We start from the raw sequence: 20,837 nt of genomic DNA, 5'->3' as shown, positions 1-20,837 counted from the left end.
GGAGTGCACCCGTGCTCCACAGAGGGCCAAATTGGCCCAGATTGGGCTGGATTCAAGTCCAAATCAGCCTGGATCAGGCTGCTGTGGAGTGCGGGAGTGCTCTCGCACTCCGCAGTGGCCTGATTCGGCCCAGATTTGGCCTGTTTGGGGCAGATTTAGCCCGGATCTGGCCCGAATCAGCCCAGATCAGGCCGCTGTGGAATGTGGGAGTACTCCACAGGAGGATCGGGCCGGAATTGGGTGGCTGCAGTGCCCAGGAGTGTACCATGCCACCCAGGAGTGCACCTGGGTGGCACACTTCCCCTTGCTGGCCAGGTAAGTGGGGGCAGGGGGTAGAGGGTGGGGTTTGGAAACCCTACTCAGGCAGCAGTCAGGAGATCAACCCCTTCCCCAGTTTATACAGATAAATGGCATGTCTTGTAGAATTTGCCTGGCTTGGGGCAGCCCAGTGTTTTGTTCTGTGGCTGCTGCTTCCCTGGCTGCTGGCAGCACTTATGAGCTCTCAAGGTAGCAGCTGTTGAAGAGGATTTGTACAATAGCCACCAGGGACACTAAATGGATCATCGGCTTACTGTCCAGTATGAAGAAGGCTTTCCAATAAAAACAGTGGCAGAAAGCACCTGCCACCTGTCTTGGTACCCTTCTTTACTTCACAGCTTTTTTAAAAAACATCAAGTTGTACCAAAGGATACGAACAAGAACACAGGGCAGTAAAATTTAAGATTTGTCCATTTCCTGGTAGTTGTGTGTGTGTGTGTGTGTGTGTGTGTGTGTGTGTGTGTGTGTGCTTGCAAGAAGAAGAATCTGTTTGCTCCGACTTTACTAAAAGGCAATCCCTGGTGGTTTCAGCTTATTTTTAGAGCACAGTAGGAAAAAAGTGTCATTGCTTTCCACAGATGTGCCATGCAAGAACCATTTGCACACACAACAAAAAGCCACTGATCCACAGAGGAACTCAGCCAGAGCTGCATGTGAGTCTTTTATCCTCTTGAGGTTCAGCATTAGGTGTGGGAGAGGAGGTCCCCTCCGCCCACAAAACAATAACAGAAGGTCATAGGCACTTTCCATCTCTTCCATCTAGAGAGTTATAAAGGGTGACGTTTTGTAAAGAGAAAAGTCACAGCGTTTCATGGACGTTATATCATCATCATTATAATAATCACACATTATATTATGATCGTTTATTTGTATTAATGATCATTTATTTGTCTTACTCTTGACGTTATGTCACTTAGTCATGTCGTCATGGGTTTTTAATTTTTGGTTGTAATCAATGCCTAATAAAGCTTCCTGACTTGGCTTGACTTTCACACGTTATATAGATGCAAACTCAAATTGGTCACCAAAAGTACACTCAGCGAGAAACTGCAGCTGATCACAGGTCACGAAAGTATACTTGGACTCACCTGATTGTTGCATTCACACTGTTCATTTTGAGATACACACAAGCCTGCCTTAAGTGCAATGGGTGAATGGGCCCTATTATATTTTCTAAGTTTTGCAGCTTGTTTGTATGGTAAAAGTAAAGGTGCAAGCACCGAGTCATTACTGACCCATAGGGGGGACATCGCATCACGACGTTTTCTTGGCAGACTTTTGTTACAGGTTGGTTTGCCATTGCCTTCCCCAGTCATCTACACTTTACCCCCAGGAAACTGGGTACTCATTTTACCAACCTCAGAAGGATGGAAGGCTGAGTCAACCTTGAGCCGGCTATCTGAACCCAGCTTCCGCCGGGATCGAACTCAGGTCATGAGCAGAGCTTGGGCTGCAGTACTGCAGCTTACCACTCTGCACCATGGGGCTCTTTTGTTTGTATGGTAAGGAATATTTAATTTTTCCCCCTGTGTTTGTGCACAAACTTAACATGAACAGAATATTAAAACAGTGATAACTAAGTCGATTCCATGCCCTGATACAGGGTATGTGCTGTACAAAGCATCGTATATGGATGGCCTTGACTTGACCTATATATAGGTAGTGGTGGAGGAACATGGCATCAAGTCATGGCCAACTTATGGCAACCCCTGCTGGGATTTTCAAGGCAAGAGACTAACAGAGGTGCTTTGCTGTTGGCGGCCTCTATAACCCTGGACTTCCTTGGCGGTCTCCCATCCAATTACTAACCAGAGCCAACCCTGCCCAGCTTCTGAGATCTGACAAGATCAGGCTTGCCTCGGCTATCCAGGTCAGGACTCTCTGTATAGGTCCAATCACAGAAAAGTTTGGGGGGAGAGGGAGGTACAGTGTCTGCTGTAAGTGTCTTGCATGCCCTGAAACAGAGATGGAATACTTGGAGGTGGCGTGTTGGTTGTGTTTGTGTCACTAAGTGATCCTCGGATGCCCTTCTGCATTGATCAAGAAACTCACCTTGCTGTACCACCGTTCTGGGCAATTACTGCTGGTATTTGACTGACTAATCCACGGTCATTTAACTTGCTCAACCAGATGAGAAAGAGAAACGCGTTCCTTGGTGTTGAAGCCGGTTCTGGTTCTGGTTGTGAAAAGCTTGCTTGAGATAGCAGGTGGAGGATCTTACTGGAGCCGTTTTCACATGCCTGTAAACACCTCTGGAAAATTGGGCATAACTCACAGCACAACGGCGTCTTCATGACGTCAGAAATCGCGCCATTAGATGGCAAATCGCGCTATGAAGATGCCATCATGCCGTGAGTTTCGTGTGATTTTCTGGAGGTTTTAGGTGTGTGAAAACGGCCCTCGAATCATGGATCTCTAAGAACTCCCTGTAGATTTTGAAGTAGAGCTTGGTTTCAAGAACGACGGAGTTTGACATTTGGTTCAGACGCCTTGGTGGTCCGAAGAGACACCTTCTGTCATCCGCAGATGTGATAGGCTTGTCTTTGCCATTTTTCAAAATTGGAGCTGCTAAATATTAGAGGCTAATTAGGTAGGAGGATAATTGGCTAATTATCCACCTTAAGGAATTCCGTGTGGAAGACAGCTGTGCGAGTTGGTGCTGTGCTTTAATGGACCTGCTAGCCCTCTTAACAGCACAATCCTAAACAGAGTTGTGTCCTTCTAAGTCCATGGAAGTCAGTGGGCTTCGAAGTATGTAATTCTGCCTGAATTTGCTCCAGCTGTGTTTGTTATGCAGCCATGTGCTTGGAAACCGGGCAGTGCTATCTTGAGACCCGTGCATGGATCTCAACATTTAAATTCTGGCTACGCATTCATTTTAGCGCCGAACCCACAAGTTATATCTAACTGATGCTCATGGATGCCTTTAGATCTAGCTGGGCCTCCCGGATTCTGACGAAATTACAGTCTAAAGGGTTCTCTTTTCATTCTCTCCTAATGTTGACTGAAAGTCAAACATATAGATTCCTAAAACAAAGATTGCTAGATATCGATAGGCAAACCCTCTTTTCTCTTTCACAGAAGACCTGCTCCCCACTGGAGTTCAGAATCACTCCTAAGTACAGAACCTCTGCTGCTTACTGCTCATTGTTGACTTTCCCCCGATTACGCTGAGCTTTTTTGTTTGCACGTTTTAATGTTTTACCTTCTGAAATTCTGTTTGGGAGATTTACAAATACGCCCTATCTTGAAAGACTCTGTCCTTGTGGAAGGAGGCAACCTGAATCAGTAATTCAGGTTTTATTTTATTGTGACTTTTATGTTCATGTGTGGGACTTGTTGGTTAGCCCTTTATTGTCTAACCCAGGGGTGGGCAATTGTTTTGGCTTGGGGGCCACTTTGTGGGAGCAGAGGTTAGCGGAGGGCCGCACCTTTTAAAATGATTGCATTCATTAGTTAACTTTGCATTTCAGAAAAGGTATAAATTGTATCATAAAAATCAATAAATATAAATTAAATAAAATAGTGGTCGTTTTATTAAATTTATTTATTGTGCTAATTTCATATCATCTATAGCTGCAAGCACATTTAATTTTAGAAGGAAATTTCAGTTCAAGGTGGATTTTTCTGACTGTCTTGGCGGGCCACAAAAAACTCTGTAGCGGGCCGCATGTGGCCCGCGGGCCGCAATTTGCCCACCCTTGGTCTAACCGATAGGGTCAATCTGACAGAAGGTTAGGGTTTTTTTGTTACTATCAGACCCGTGCTCCCATACCACTTATACGGTTGCATTGTACTTCTCAGTTGCCATGTGGATTAGGGAGTACGTGGTTAATTCTTCTGCTGGCTGATCTTCTTGTACCTTGTCTCTGTCTCTCCTGATGTAAATTGTTTTTTATTTGAATGCCAATAAAAGGTTACTGACTATGTAATTCTGCTTAAGACTGCACTTTAAGTCTTGTTTGATGATCATGTTTGTATAGGTAGCTTACGTTTCCTTAGAATTATCAAGGTTTAAAATATATAGGATATCTCCTTCCGTCCAGTTTTACCTTCAGCATTCATAGTGTCTCAGGATTTGACTGGGTTTTCCCCCACTGATAAAAAGTGATCCATATTCTTGCTTTGTGGAGGGAAGGCGTCATGGTCTAGCCCGATCTCGTCAGATCTCGTAAGCGAAGAGGGTCAGTACTTGGATGGGAGACCACCAAGGAAGACTCTGCAGAGGAAGGCAGTGGCAAACCCCCTCTGTTTCTCCCTTGTCTTTGAAAGCCCCTTGCTAGGGTCACCATAAGTCAGGTGTGACTTGAGGGCTCTTTACACACATTCTTGCTTTGACAATACTAACCTTTTAGAGCACAATCACCCCCATTGGTTACGTACATTTGTGCTGTCAAGTAGCAACCACCAGCTTATGGCAACCTCAACAAGGGGCTTTCAAGGCAAGTGAGAAGCAAAGGTGGTTTGCCATTGCCTTCCTCTGCAGAGTCTTCGTTCCCCCATCCAAGTACAGACCTTGCTTAGCTTCTTAACCTGACAAGATCAGGCTTTATCATGCCACCTTCCCTCCCTCGCCCCCAGTAAGTGCAAGATCCCCTCCCCATTCTGGCCCCTTCCCTTGCGAATAGAGGCCTTTTCCTTCTAGATCCAGAGGAGTTAGCTGTGTTAGTCTGTAGTAGTGTCTGAAGAAGAGAGCTGCGATTCTCGAAAGCTTATGCTACAGTAAAGTTGGTTAGCCTTAAAGGTGCTACTTTCCCTTCTAGTTCTTCAAGGGAAGTGGCTAGAGACTTTATTTATGTAAAATGTGAAAGCTGAGAATTCAGAGAACCAACTACACCTATTGTTACGGCAGTATATTGATATAAAAACATTATATTGATGATTTTTTAAAAAATAAAAAGCCCCTCAGTGGCAGGGGGAGGAAATGAGTGCCGTGAGGTCAGGGGAAATGGCTTTCATATGGGGCAGAAAATCTGAATTTTCCTGCCCAAACAACAGCTATCCAGGCTTCACTGTGATCTTTTCCAAACTTTGGAGCAAAGGAGGTTTGAGAAAGATTGGAGAAAAGCCAGGGAAACCTCCATAAGTGCTTGAACACACGATGATGCTATGGGGAAGTGGAAAGAAAACATAATTTCCCCAGAGCATTGCACTCAAGGCAGGTGACCAGGGGCGGTGCCAGGGTTTCTGGCGCCCGCAGCTGCCCCTCTGCGTGCGTGCATAGAGTGTGCGCGCACGTGCCCCGGACTGCGTGATGACATCACTGTGTGTGATGTCATCTCGCAGCAAGCCGGCCCCATTGGCTGGCTGGCGGTTTGGGACGGTGCGCGGAGGCTGCCTACGCTCCCAGTTAGGCGTGGCGGGTGGCTGGGGAGGTTCCGCATGCTGCCCCGGATGCCTGCCGTGCCTGACCCGCAGCTGCTGTGCCTGGCCGGGGTGTGTGTGTTAGCAGCGGCGGTGGCGCGGGGCAGGCTGCAGCAGCTGTGAGCCAGGCATGCCAGCTCCGCGGTGCGCGCCCCCGCCTCCGGCCCCCCAGCACTTGAGGTGGGGGCCAGACCTGCCTCAATGGGCTTGCTGGCCCTGCAGGTGACCCCTGCAGGAACAGTCTGAGAGACTATGGCTCAGTTACCGATAGGTGCCCCATCTCTCTTTCCCACTTTGGTTGCTCATATTCCTGCCTGAGGCTTTGAAATTGCCAGTTAATAGTACAATGAATTTCCCCCAGACTCTTACGGCATTGGCCACATGAATCTTGCCTTCATTAATAGGTTTGTTTAATCATAATCCTGAGCCCATACCTTTCAGAATTATGAAAAAGCCTTGTAATTAACTTGTCTAGAATTCCTTGGTCACAATATGTTTGATTTGCTCTTTTACTAAGACAAAGGCAGTGTTACCCACACAGCCAAGTGAAGCCTCGTGTTTGGGCACTGAAAGTCTTGATAATGAAGACTTACATGAACAAGTGTGTTAAGGATGTAGGTAAAGAAGCTGTGCTGAAGAGACAAATGTTGTTGAGCCCAGAGATCCTGTTATGTCCCCTATTGCTTGTGGTTGCAAATTTGTTCCAGCTACAATGCAGAGAAAACCACCTGTGACAGGTAATCAGTATGTACATAGAAGGTGAATTCCCAGTCGATATTACAGGTAGTTTTGTCTTATTAGCCAGCTTGGACCTTTTGCTTCACGACAGCTGAAATATATTTGTCTCTTCTCTAAACACCTTTCAAAATGGTGCAAAACCATATTCTAGGAAGTAAAAGGGTGAACCAGGAATTCATTTTATCCAACGAGTGCGAAAATTCCACTCCAGCACCCATACGCAGCCCCAAGGTCAGCCATAGATGAATTGATTGATTACTTTTATGCTGAGCCTTCACAAGAAAGGCAAATTAGAAATGAAACAATAAATAAAACTCAAGTCCTCATGCCATCGCTTATCTCAAGGCATCTTACAGTAAAATCTAGAAATTACAACAGATCAGTAGAACAATTTAAAAGGAGCCAACGATTAAAAAACTAACACCTAGAAATCTTACAGTTAAAATCCTACAGGTTTTAAATTAAGACTTCAGAATGTTCCCAAAGCAGCAAAAACATAAAAACTGCCGGCAGAAGTTCCTGTTCAATAAGATCAGAAAACCAGTGGATCTCATAATACTGGAGCACTGTTGAAAACAGGTGACACGCAGGAATAGACTGGTTCATATACAGTCAAATGAACAGAATTCATATTTGGGCTATGGAGCCTGGAAGGAAATATACTTGGTGTTGCTCTGTTCTTGTTCTCCTCAACCTTGACCCAAACGAAAACTTAAGTGATGATGTACATTTTTTTTTACCTCCCAAAACTCAGTGCGTAGGTTGCACCCTTGGCTGCTGTGCCTGTTCTGCGGTCTGCTTATTGTTAATGCAGATGGTTGCTTATTTGATTTGGCAGGCGCCTTCACTGAGCATGTGCAAGAAGCGCGTGAGTCACTAGGAACAGTGGGAGTGGGCCGAAGAGCAATCGAATGCCCGGTGTTATCTCTAGAAACGGTATCTCAATGAAGGGGATCAACAGAGATGGGCACAGAAATAGAAGCAGCTGCTTCTTTATCATCCCTACCTTCACATCCCTCTCCACCCCCCACCTCCCCGTTAAAATGTATAAAAGGTTGGCCATGAGGCTGTGTCGGCAGTACCACCAATATTTAAAAAACAGTTGGTGACATTTATAACACGCTGTGGATGGATTCAAAGACATGTGCTTGGCATTGTACCCTGGCACTGGTTTGAGAGTGGTCTGAAGGTGCCTGGCACAGATCGACTGCTATTCAAGCCTAGTTTCAGCCCCAAGCGTGTTCCCATTTATGCGCAGGATTATTTACCCCTACAGGGATGCCAACATTCACCTCATAATGTCGTCTTCGAGGCTGTTGCAAGAATTATGACAAATGCATATGAAGTGCGTGGCAGTGTGTTGTAGTGGTTAGAGTCTTGGACTAAGAACTGGGAGATCCCAGTTTGAATCCTCACTCTGCCATGGAAGCTCGCTGGGTGACCTTGGGCCAGTCACACACTCTCAGCCTAATCTACATCACAGGTTGTGAGGATAAAATCGAGGACCACAGAAAGAGGTAAGCTGCTTTGGGTACTCGTTAGGGATAAATGCAGGGGATAAATGAAGTAAACAGGGCTCATTTCGAGGGGAAACGCGCAGGAACGCAGTTCTGGCAGTTCCCGAAAGAGGTCACATGTCAGGTGGCCCCGCCCACCTGACAGCCATTTTGGGCCCGTTTCAGCCTGGATTGGGGCCAAAACGGCCCGGATCGGGCCTCTGACAGGTAGTGGATCACTCTCCCCACTCAGCAGTGGCCCAATCCTGACCATTTTGGGCCTCTTTTGGCCATTTTCAGCCCCTTTTTGCCATTTTGGGTCCAGTTTTGGCCCGGAATGGCCAGGATTGAGTCCAAAACAGCCAGGATAGGTGATGTCAGGGGGTGTGGCATATGCAATCAGTTATGCCAATGACACACTTCCGGTGATGTCAAGGGGTGTGGCATATGCTAATGAGTTGTGCTAATGAGTTCCTCCAGCTCTTTTTCTACGAAATGACCCCTGAAAGTAAATATAAAAATGTTCGAGTACAAATGCTCACTATTCCGGACTTCAGTAGTAGAAACCTTTCCAAGTCAATTCATACTCTGGCCAAAGATTTTCCAATAGAGACTTTCATCTCAGAACAAGTCTTTTAGGGGGCCTCAGATGTTTCCTTCAAAAAGTTTCCCCTTTTCCACATCAGCTTTTTCTGCTGTTACCAGCTCCGACTTGCCTCCTCTTTCTGTGACATTATATTGCTTGAAAAAAAAAGCGTTTGTTCTTCTTAGTAACCGTAATGTCATCGTGCAACCAATCAGGTATTGCTGTGGTGACAGCGCGGAGGATGCTGTTGCTAGGAATTAGAAGCGCGATTGGCCAAACAGAAGAGGGAGCTACACAGAGATGCAAAATATCCAGACATTTTAAAGCCATGGGGGACACCGTTTTTTTTTTTCCAAAGGGCAGCGGAGGAAATTTGGGGTGGAACTGAAGTATCTGGAATACAAATTTTCGTTAAGTTATTTTACTGTCTTAAAAACATAATATGCATATTATATGCACCGTATTGATATTATTACCATGCCAAATTATATCATTTGGAATATTTATCTCTGAAGTATAAATGCCTCAGTGTTCTATAAGCAAAACTGCAAAATATGCCCAGTCCTAAAGAAAGAAACTGCAAACTGCTTCTCTCTGTGCTACGTGGCTGGTTTGGCTAGGGATCCTGGAGGTGTTTTGCCACCTTCTGGAGCAGGGGTCACTGGGGCAGTCAGGGGGGTATTTGTGAATTCCCTGCATTGTGCAGGGGGTTGGACTAGATGACCCTAGAGGTGCCTTCCAACCCTATGATTCTATGATTGTACCTTAGCTCATGTATCTTGGTTTTTGGCATCTGACATGTAGGGAAAAGTTGAAACCTGAAAACAGAGTTTATGGTAAAGAAAAGGAAAGGTACTATTTGGATGGAAAGAGACTCATACAGTCAGAGTAGGATCTTTGGATACTAAGTTCTATTTGTAAAATTGAAAATGATTTTATTTATATTTTTACCATTGAAAACATCAAACCAAAACAATATTATCAGAATGACATTAACTGTGGATAAAATTAACCAATAAACGTGTCATTGAAAAAGGTGTTGTCTGCAGTTGGTATGGGTATGATTAGATTATCTTACATAAAAAACTTTGTACTACACATTCTGAGTGAATAAAACCTTGTCTTTAAAAGTATTTTACTCTTTCCAAAAAAGAAAATTTCAAAAGAATTTTCCCCCTTCAGTCCTTCACTTCTCTAGCACTAAAGCTTCAGTTAATTGAATTTGTTAATGTTGGAAGTGAAGGACTGTGGAATATCCCTCTGCAGTATGCACCCTTACATTGTAGAGGGGGCAGCTGGATTGGTCAGGTGGACAGTTCAGACCCTCTTGTGTCCTTTCCGCTTGTCTGTTCTGCTGCTATCTCTTTGTTACCCAAATTGCTAATTTTAAGGACTTCCTTCCTTATGGCTGCCCCCCGCCCCCATGTCCAAGAAGGTTATAGTGCTCTGCGTCTCTTGCCGTTTTCTAGTTAGGTAGCTTGTCCAGTGCTCCCTCATGATTGGAAGGAAGATTTCCAAGGATTATTTGGGTGGATCTAGATCTAGAGCCCCGTGGCGCAGAGTAATAAGCTGCAGTACTGCAGCCCAAGCTCTGCTCACGACCTGAGTTCGATCCCAGCGGAAGCTGGGTTCAGGTAGCCGGCTCAAGGTTGACTCAGCCTTCCATCCTTCCGAGGTCGGTAAAATGAGTACCCAGTTTCCTGGGGGTAAAGTGTAGATGACTGGGGAAGACAATGGCAAACCACCCCATAAAAAGTGTGCGATGTCCCCCCATGGGTCAGTAATGACTCAGTGCTTGCACAGGGGACTACCTTTACCTTTTACCTAGATCTTCAGCGTTCACCCTCCCCCCCTCCATTCTGGACTTGTTTGGCTTGCTAAGGCGTTGACATAATTTGCTGGAATTTTTTGATAAGTAGCTTGTGTTCACAACCATTTTTTTAAAACATAAGCAGATGGCTTCTCAACAAGAACATGCCCACAGAAACGCTTCCTTATAGCCATGCAACAGTCTTGTCCAAATGGGCCTCTTTGCCATTCAGTTTCCTTTGAGATTTTATTCAAAAGGTTTCCCCCCCCCCCATTTGCTCATCTTGTTTGTATGAAGCACTTTTTTATCTTCAAAGAAGTGGGTTCTAGTCTACAAAGCTACCGCTGATATAAAGGCCATTTCCACACTGCTTATCGGCCATGAAATCGCGCCAGGAAGACGCTGTCATTCCGGGAGCTTGGCGCGATATTCCGTGGCCTGTAAGCATTGTGAAAATGGCCAAAACCTTGCTTGCCTTTAAGTTGCCACAGCTGCCCTGTTGGAATTTTTTTCTTTCAAAAGCTAACAATTTAATTAATTAATTAATTTAATTTATACCTCGCCTTTTCCCCCGATATGGACCTAAAGCAGCTTACACCCTCCTCCTCTTCTATATTTTTTCCTCACAGCAATGCTTTGAGGTAGGTTAGGTTGGACATTAGTGACTGTGTTGTATTGTATTTTTGTAGAAATATAGAAATATATAGAAATATAGTATAGAAATATATACTGGAGTTCATCCCACCGTCCTCCGAGGAGCCTTTGTTCATCCTAAGGAGACTTCGTCCGACTTAAGTCGCTGTTCCGTTAAATGGAAAATTCAATGGAAGAGACACTTCATTTGGAGGAAGGCTTTCAAATTGGAAGAAGGCCTCAAACTTGAGCCAAAAAGAAAGATGGGGTATAATTATTTTAATAAGTTAATAAATAAACTTTGCTCTGTGAAGTGGTCAGATAGGAGTTGTTTCCACCCCACCATTTCTTAGATTTTTAAAAGGTAGAGACAAAAAATGTAATTAAATTATGTCACGCTTTAGTGGTTGGGCTAGTGTTTATGGTGTAGCCGAGGTCCACAGATCGTGCTGGTTTGCACATGGATATTATCCTGGTGTTTTGTTGGGTGACATTTTTTTGATGATGCTCAGCAAGGTGTGCGCCAAATGCTTTTGTCAAAATGTATTTTGAGCAGTGATTTGGAAGTTCTGCCCGCTGGATGAGTCTGCGATGTTTTGTCTATGCATTGTAGTCCATTTCTTGATGCTACAGTTGTGCGAGTGATATTGTCCTGCATCATAATGCATCCAGCATTGTGGGAGTCTTTCAAATAATGATCATGTAGAGCACATCAAGAGTCTTGTGATACCTTAAAGATTAACAAGTTTCAGTTCTAGTGGAACCTAGATTGAAAGAGCCCCTAGAAAAGACGATGGTTCTTTTTGCAGGAATTTGTACAGGCTCTATGAGGTTAATACATCTGGGAAAAGATAGGTGCGATGCGATTTTATAAAGCTTTTCTGTGGGATATCAGAATCAATCACGGGTATCTCTCAAACATGTTGCAAACTTGAAAAATCAAAGCTGCAGCAAAGCTCCAGAACAGTAATGTAGGTGTACTTTTTCATGAAAGCGCGTGCAAATGCTCTTCATTTCTTTCCTGTGCATAAGACATCCTTTCTTGATACGCCCTGTCTTGATTTTAGATCATTTTCGATGGGAGACAACTTCTGAGATTTGTGTGCTGTCTTCACCCGTTTGTAACTCTGCAGCAGTTTCTTGTTTTGAAGTCACCCAGCATTTGTACGTTGTATAAATGGAAAAACCTAAAGGGCTGTTCAGACTTGGGGAGACATTTCAGTATCAAAGGATGGGGCTCAGCTCTGCTCCGGGCCCAGGGAAAGTTTATGAGCTGGAATTAGAGCAAGTGCAGAAAGGCACATTTTTAAGCCTGGACAAACGCCTGTGGGAGCCAGAGGGAGGATGGAGGAGTCAAACCTCTGTCAGCAGCTCACTGCTAGAAATATATAATGGGACTGCAGTCTGCAAATGTCATTTTTTCAAAGATGAAACTTCTGTGGGTTAAATTTGCCTCCCCAGGAGACCAGCCACTCTCATAGAGAGTGCTTGCCCTCATGAATAGTTCAGTTCTGCAAAGTTTGTGGAAAGCCGGGGCTCATCTGTCCTTTTCTGGCAGCAACCGATTTTGCCCAGTGGCAGACTGGTATCTGCCCTGTTTAGATGAGCAAAGCTGTCGGGGCTGGGCATAGAGAGAGGTATTCCTGTAACCAGGGCTTTTTTTCAGCAGGAACGTGGTGGAACGGAGTTCCGGAACCTCTTGAAAATGGTCACATGGCTGGTGGCCCCGCCCCCTGATCTCCAGACAGAGGGGAGCTTAGATGACCCTCCGCGCCACCAAGCGGCGCGGAGGGCAATCTCAACTCCCCTCTGTCTGGAGATCAGGGGGCGGGGCCACCAGCCATGTGACCATTTTCTCCGAGGGCAACCCACTGAGTTCCACCACCTCTTTTCCCAGAAAAAAAGCCCTGCCTGTAACTATGGGTGGCCAAGGTCAGGGAGAGCTTTGTAAGTGATAGTCAAAACCTTAAATTGAGCCCGGTAACTGATGGGTAGCCGATGGAGCGACTGCAGAACGGGAGTAATATGCAATCTATAACTTACTGTATTGTTTATTGAGTGTCCCAGCTGTTGATCGTATTCATTTGCAGTGTGTAATCCGCCTTGAGTCTCAGTAAGAAATTCAGACTATAAATAAATAAATAAACCAAGAAAATCTGGGGCACAGTCCACTGTACTACAAACACCAGTTTAACTGTGGTGAGGGACACATTTTGGGATCTGGAAAGAACTAAGAGCCAAGCTACAAGTGACGCCTGGCACTAGTTGGATACATGTCAGCTTCCCTCAAGTTTTGATGGGAAATGTAGGCAGCTTGGCGGAATGTTGGACAGGTGACAGTTGAAAAGTTCATTGGACAGCAGTCAGAGAGCCAAGCTGCAAGACCAGGATGCCTACATTTCCCATCAAAACTTGAGGGAAGCTGACAAGTGTCCAACTAGTGTCAGGCATCACTGGTAGTTTGGCCCTAAGAGCCTCTTCAATTGTGGTCATTCACTTCCTTTGATATTGATGCAGAGTGGACTTCAGCAGACTTAGAATGGCTTATAGCAATCCTCTGCTTAGGTTCGTGCTGATTGTGCCCCCAAAATTGTTGAATGTGTAACACACTTGCCCCTCAGAGAGTTCTAACCCCCCCTTCCCTTGTTATTTTATTTTTTATTTATTTAATGAAATTTATATCTCATCTTTCTGCCCTCGTAAGGGCCACCAGGGCGGCTAACAAATTAAAACTTACACAATTTAAGCCACATTTTAAAGCCAACCAAAACAGCAACAACAACAAAACAGCAACACATCATGAAAACAAATCGAGAGCTAAAAATAGGCCAAGGGATTAAAAACAACAAGTAAAACATTTAAAGCAATTAAAAACGTTAGGCACCAAGGAGGGATCCCTGAGGGAATGCCAAACGAAACAAAAAAGTCTTCACCCACTGGTTGGAGATGGCAACAGAAGGGGACACATGAGGCTCCCTTTGTGGAGAGTTCCCGAGTTTTGGTGCCATGACCGAGAAGGCCCTCTCCAGAATTGCCGCCCGCACAATCTTAGAAGGTGGGGGCCTCTGAAGACGACTGCAGTGGTCGGGGAGGTTCATACAAGAGTAGGTGGTTCTTCGGGTATATTGGTCCCAAACCATGCAGGGCTTTAAAGGTCAATACCAGCTCCTTAAATTGAGCCCAGAAACAAGCGGGGAGCCACTCTGAGAGCCAAAACAAGTTAACAGTCTTGGTCCCAGGACACCACAAGGCAGGAGAGAGAGAAAGAAAGGGACAAAATAATAGACACAAAGGGAGTGCTCTAAGCAGTCTCCTCAGAAGTAAATCCCATGTTACTCATTGAGGCTTACTCCCAGGAAAGTGTACTGGCAAGGACAACTATGCTGTGTACAAAGCCTTGAAGTCTACAGGTCCCATTATGTACTGTGGTATCAAGTAGAAAGGCGTGCACAGGAATGCCTTTCACACTGCAAATCCTATGATGCAACGTGACATTGAGTGAAAATGCATGCATGGCAAGATTCTGGGTTTACATTCAATATTTTCAGACTACAGATCCCATGATGCAACGTGACTTTGAGTGCATGGCAAGATTCTGGGTTTACATTCAATATTTTCAGACTACAGATCCCATGATGCAACGTGACTTTGAGTGCATGGCAAGATTCTGGGCTTACATTCAATATTTTCAGACTACAGATCCCGTGATGCAACGTGACTTTGAGTGCATGGCTTACATTCAGTACTGAGGATCAGGTGCATTAAAATAGCAAATTCAATATAACAGACTTCTATTCTTGCAACCTGTTTAACCAGTTCGTTCGGACTCCACCCTCTCTGACTGGAGCTTTGATTCTCTATGGCATGAGCTTTGTGACAGAAAGACAGTGGTAGTAGAAGGGCTATCAATAGCCTGTTACAACCTGGAGTACACGTACACACAAAGCCCTTTGAAAAGTAAGCAATTGCTGCATTTGACCTTGGAGTCAGTGTACTGTCCACCAAATTACCAGTGCACAACCATGAATTAGGTCGGAGGAAGTAGCGTAACCCAATTCCCCTTTGGAATCTGCTTAACTGGTGGAGTTACACCAATGTTAATTGGGCAGAATGCAACCCTTGTGGCCAGATCAATAACAAAACAACCTCTAGTTCAGAGGGAAAACATGTTTGGATTTTCCTTGAAGAATTCTATAAACGCTACTTTCAGGTCAACTATCTTAGCAGGGAAGCTCCCAATGTAAAGAAATGAGATCTGTATGAAAATGCTATCATCTTGATGTTTCATAGAAATTTAAAGAGAATTGTTTTACATTCCTGTGTCGTGACTGGATTCTGACAGCCGTCTTGTTAAACCCATCAGCTAACAAGCAACCACTACATTTCATCAATGATGCAATCGCTCTTCCATCTGTCTACCCATGACATTTAGCTTTGATCAACATAGGGGTATATGCCTGATTGGTAAACATTTGTAATTGCCAATTAGTTTCCTGCATGAAGCCCAGGTATTTTGATTCTACAGTGCTGGTAGCATCAAAATTAAGGAACCTCACAGTGGCCGCTTTAGCAGAGTTGCACCCTTCTAAGTCCATTGAACTCATCGACCTTAGAACTGTTGGAAGAGTCCTCCAAAATGGCAGTCGAGAGAGCGAGGGCAGCTCTAACTTCTTTCTATAATGCTTCCTGGTCTCGGGCAAAGAATTTTATGTCCTTGCTCTGCCCACATGCATTATCTCTCCTCTGACCCCTTTGCCGAAGCTAGGGAAGAGATGACGGAGGAATCCTGCATGCAGATGTGATGGGTTTCCCCCTTCATTGACATGTTATGAAGGAGCATTCATGGAATGAAACCCTGTGTGTGGAGTTACTACACATGAGAATTGACCCACAGGTTTCATGTCCTGTTCCTTCATGGCAGCGTGTCCTGTGTTGGAGCTGTGAAGCCGGAAGTGGGATGGAGCCACTGAGCGAGATACGATCATCTCACCATGGACTTCCCGTTGGACAGGGGCTCTTTTGTGTCCCTTGTTTAGCAGAATGGTGAAATGAGGTTGGATGTCAGGAGCTCCTGTGATACAATCTTGGCTCAAGCTGGGGTTTCCGTCTGCTTTTGTTCCCGTTCATTGTTTACTGGTGCTGCATCTCGCCTGCTACCATTGTCCACATAAACTTGTTTACCCGGGCTGGAGTGATGTAATGAATGCAAAAGTACATGGCGTGTTTCAGTGCAAACTTGGTTCCAAAGTGCCAAATGTTTCCAGGAGAGGATTATGGCAGCATGGCGACAGCTGTGTTCAGCAAAAATCGATTCCTCACATTATAGAGTACAGCGATTGGGTCTGGAATTCCCACCCTGTGTCCCGTGTAACAGTCAAACATGATTTATCGGTTCTCCTCAATTCCTGTGTGTGCCCCATTCAGATTTTAACTGTGGCACATGTGAAGAACGGGTTTCAGCCTTTTCCCCACACCGTTTGCCCAACTTGCGGTGATTCCAGGAGTGTGCTATTCAGCACACTCCCCGTGTCCGCAGATTAGGAAAACAGCAGGGCCGGGGAAGGCTGACGCATGTTCACAGGAATTGAGGACAGCCGGCAAGTTGTGTGTGAAGGTTATACAGAACACAGGGTGGAGACCATGGGGTCGTGTGTGAACAGAACCGAAGAATGCATGTTTGCTGGTCTGGTTGTTGATACTCACTGAACTACCTCAAACTCAGTTTGATTGTAGGTGCCCCACAGAGTTTGAAAAATTTGCTCTCTGCGACATTATCCAGCGGGGGGAATCCGCCAGGTCCTTAGTCCGCATGCTTGGATATGTGCTAACATTTAAGGGCATAGATTCAAGTGGGTAGCTGTGTTGGTCTGCAGTAACAGAGCAAGATTCAAGTCCAGTTGCTCCTTAGAGACCAGCTAGAGTACATACTCTAGAAATCTAATTGGTCTCTAAGGTGCTACTGGACGCAAATCTCGGTTATTTAAAGACATGCATTAGTCTGCTGGGGTTTGGTCATTTTCCTTAGGGCAATGAGACAACTTTAAGAGGCATAAAGAGTCCTTTTGAGCAGCTTTTAATATACCGCATGTGAGATTCCAACCTGGCACCTCGTGTCTGCTGCAGTGTGTTTGGTGCCTCTTGTGTACATTCACGGGGTAGAATGTTTGGAGAGCCGCCAGATTTTGCCACTTGTTTTCTGAGCCAAAATAAATGGCAGGCACTGAAAGGGATGTGAAGTGAGGCCGGTGATCTGCGCACCTTGTGATCTCTTCTCCTTTTGTGCTTGTTTGTTGCTGCATACCTGTAGGGCCAAGGCGATCTCTTGAAGAATGCCAAGAACGAAGCCCTCGAGAACATGAAGCAGATCCAGCTGGCTTGTTTGTCATGTGGACTGAGCAGAGCGGGCAGTGGAGCCGTGGACGCCAAGTCTAAGCGCTCCCTCGAGGCGATCGAAGAAAAGGAGACGGGGGATGAGAACGGGAGACTGTGAATGAAGCCGGAGCGGTCTGCAATGTCCTGTGATTCAATAGCTCCCAATTATTTTTTTAAAGCCTTTAAAACACAGATCACACTAGAATGCCCTCTCCAGGCTGCCAGCAGTATTAAAAATCCTCACGATGCCTGTGTTTTTATCGTAGTTCATTTATCTAAGTTTAGACTCTGGCAATGACATTTCTAATGAATCCATGGCCTGTGTGTGTCTGTTTGTGTGAGGAGACCCTGCCAAAGCTCTACCATGAGCTCCCTCCTTAGCTCTTTTCCTTATTTATTATTTTAGCATCCTCGGTCAGGTTTTTATCATTCTTAAGCTTTGAGCAGAGAAAGGAAAGAATGCATTGATTTTATGCTCCCGTGTAACAGGTTGGTGTCCTGAATGACAAGTTCTAATGCAGCGTAGCCCTTCAAATGCTGTTAGATGGATTTTAATCAGCAAAAAGAAACCCTGCCTTCTTTTATTGGACCAGATTAATAATGGATTCCTCAGCATAGTAGGCCATAATAAATAATTGATTGGCGCATTAAATTAAGTTGATGAAATATTAAACAGCCAGAATTTTTGAAGGATTGCAGTTGGATTTCTGGTGAATATTCCATTGACTCCTCACCCCCATCATAGACTGAAATGCATTCATGGAATACATATTAATGCTAGAAACAGGTGAGAGTTTCATTCATGAAATTCCGGGCTAGGTTTGAGCTCTGCAGAACATGCATAGCAAAGGGCCGAGGGATTTTTTAGTATTGAGGCTTCGCGAGCCCTAACAGTGATCTTTAGTAATTATGGAGTATTTCCTGGTGCCGTTATCGGAAGGAAGATTAGGCACGCTGCAAGCTTGAGTGAAACTTCACTCCGCTTTCTTTTTATGCGTGAATTACTCTGCGTAACAGCAAGGACCGCTTTTCACAGTACTGCGGCTCCAGCACCCTCTGTCGAGTCACATGTGTGAAGTGTCAGAAAAAGTAACATGCGAGTGGCAACCTTGGCTGTTTGAGCAGCAGAAAAACTTGGGACTTGCAAGCCTCCGGCCACTCTTTTGCCATTCTTGAGCCTTCGGTCTTCATGATACATACTGTCATTCTCTCAGCATTTCTTTTGTGTATCTTCACAGATTACTGCAAAGGGTGAGAACTTCTCTAAGTCCTTAAAATGTAAAAAGATCAGCAGTCTTAAAGCAAAGAGTTAAGAGCCTTATTTTATTATGTCCAAGGGCAAGTTTGCACAGCCAGGTTGGGTTGGGTTGAGCAGACCAGGGTTGAGAGGCATTTGTGGCCAAGCTGTCATGTGACTTCTTCACAATACTTCACATGACCATGCTTATTTTGTGAAGTGCCTTGAGCATCGAAGGTGCTGTCTGAACAGCAAATTTCCCATGTTGTTGCCAGAGAGGCGCTGAGTTGCAGGACAGTAAATATGGGCTGTCAGGGCTCGCTGCAGACGCCGCTGGGCGGGGTGCTGGCATGCCTGGCTCCGACTTCAGGGAGTGTGAGGGATACTGCAGGACCCTGCTCTGTGGAAGGAGGGACGGTATACCTCACCCTGACTCCCTCTCAGTCCACTCGCTGGCCTGCTCAACCTGACCCCATCACCACTCTTACTGTCCTCCATCTCCTGCTTCATTAACTTGCCTCCTCACATTCTTTTGCTTCTCTCCACTCCTCCTACACAACCCACCATGCCATGTGGGTGGACTTCCCTTATATCCTGCCCCTCATCCCAGGCTCCACCTACCAGGCCACACCCCTCTTGCCTTCCAGCAGTGGCCTGGGCTGCCTCAAGCCGTTGCAGCTGGGGTAACTAATTTGGCTGCGTTGGACAGCTACAGCTGTGCTTTCTTGGCTGGCTGCCAAGTTTCCTCTGTTCTGAACTTCCAATAGCCTCAGCTGATCTCTGTTACTCCCTTCCTCCCTGTTTGCAGCTTGGGGCGTGGCCCTGTGCTGCTTCTGCTGTCCCGACGGTAAGGTAGCTGTCTGGCTGGCTGCCCCTATTTCTTGTACTTTCTCCCTCTGTCCTGGCCCCCTCCTGGCTGTCCTTACTTCCCCTGTCAGGGCCCTTAGTCTCCTACTGGAGGGTGGGGCTGGCTGGCTTCCACCTCCTCCTTCTGATCCTCTGGGGTTCGGGAGCTGCTCCACCTTCCTGTGGCTGGGTTGCCTCTTTCTCCCCTAGGGCTTGGGCAAGGGCTTCCAGTACCTCTACCCCCTTGTAGGCACACCTTGTAGGTGTGGGTTTCTGTTGCCCTTTGGGGTGGGGTTGGGTGGCATGCCCCTGGCTGGTCTCTCCCTCTGGCTCCCTTTTCCCTTCCCTTTCTGCTGGCTGGAGCTGCACCCCCTCCCAGGGGCTTCCTGCGCCTGCCACTGGCATCCCATCAGCTTTCAGGTAAGGGGGCTGGGGCAAGTCCGGGGTGCTTCAGGTGCTCAACCCCGGACACGGACCATTTGTAGTTGTACTGAATCAGTCAAGCACACAACAAAGCTCGACTCTGATCTGCTCAAATCTCGTCAACCCACCGTTTTGATTGTCTGAATTAGTCCAAAAGCATGAAATCTGAAGCTACCACAACAGAATTATCAAGAAATCCCATAGCAGAAACAGGCTAGCTTGAGAAACTGAATGGCTACCAGGAGCTATCAATATCACCTTCCATAAAATCCTGTGGAAATGGTGAGTATAGTGAGGGTTCTGCTGTCCTCGATTTGGATATTCATGCAGAAGCTGGAGATCAGCTACCAAAAAATTAGTCTCCCATCTTGTGGTGTCTGGCTTAAATAGTTTTAATGGCATTCTGACATTTCAGTCTTTCCAATGCTTGAATATGTATTTGCGTTACCTCTACTAGAAATGAGTGTTGTATGGATAGAAGGAGACTATATTTATTTAAAGCATTGCTTTTATTTTGAAAAGCTGTTTTTAAAATTAATTTGATTAACAGATGTGCTGATGTTTTCTCAATAAGCCAATTGTTGAAAGTTTGAAAAACTTATATGCATTAAGTTATTTTTTTTCTTTTTTCTTAACACTATTCTGTTCATGTTGCACATTTCTGAGAGTAAAGCTATGGACAAAAAACTTCCATTTGTATTTAAGTAAGTCAATGACTGTTTCTTTTTTTTAAAATGAAGGCCGATTCCAGACGGCCCTCCGCATCGCGAAACGTCGCGCGTCGTCGCGCGTCGTCGCACAACGTTTCGCGATGCGGAGGGCCGTCTGGAATCGGCCGAAAAGTTTAAAAAGTGCTGATAAGAGCAATTCAATTACAAAAAAGGAGGGGTTGAAAGGTTACACCTCCTCCTCTCTCCACATGTTCCCAATCAAAATCGGGGCTGCATATCCTTGTCATATGCTTTTTAGAGAAATCTTATGATCTTTAACATCACGTGTCTTTCGTTCTTAAGA

General features: G+C 45.4%; 1 protein-coding gene across 1 annotated transcript in view; it reads left to right on the top strand.

Annotated features, from left to right (window-relative positions):
• The window catches only part of PLCL1 (phospholipase C like 1 (inactive)), a 300,959-nt gene extending 280,464 nt beyond the window's left edge, over window positions 1-20,495 (top strand). The window contains exon 6 of the mRNA XM_054972560.1: window positions 17,253-20,495. Coding sequence (XP_054828535.1) covers window positions 17,253-17,435 — 183 coding nt within the window. The 3' untranslated portion in view covers window positions 17,436-20,495. The remainder of the gene's footprint in view (window positions 1-17,252) is intronic.
• Window positions 20,496-20,837: the final 342 nt, after the last annotated feature.

Source organism: Eublepharis macularius, chromosome 2 (assembly GCF_028583425.1).
Source record: "Eublepharis macularius isolate TG4126 chromosome 2, MPM_Emac_v1.0, whole genome shotgun sequence".
NCBI classification, from domain to species: domain Eukaryota; kingdom Metazoa; phylum Chordata; class Lepidosauria; order Squamata; family Eublepharidae; genus Eublepharis; species Eublepharis macularius.
The sequence above is the reverse complement of the archived record's forward strand: the minus strand, read 5'-3'. Positions and strand labels throughout refer to the sequence as shown.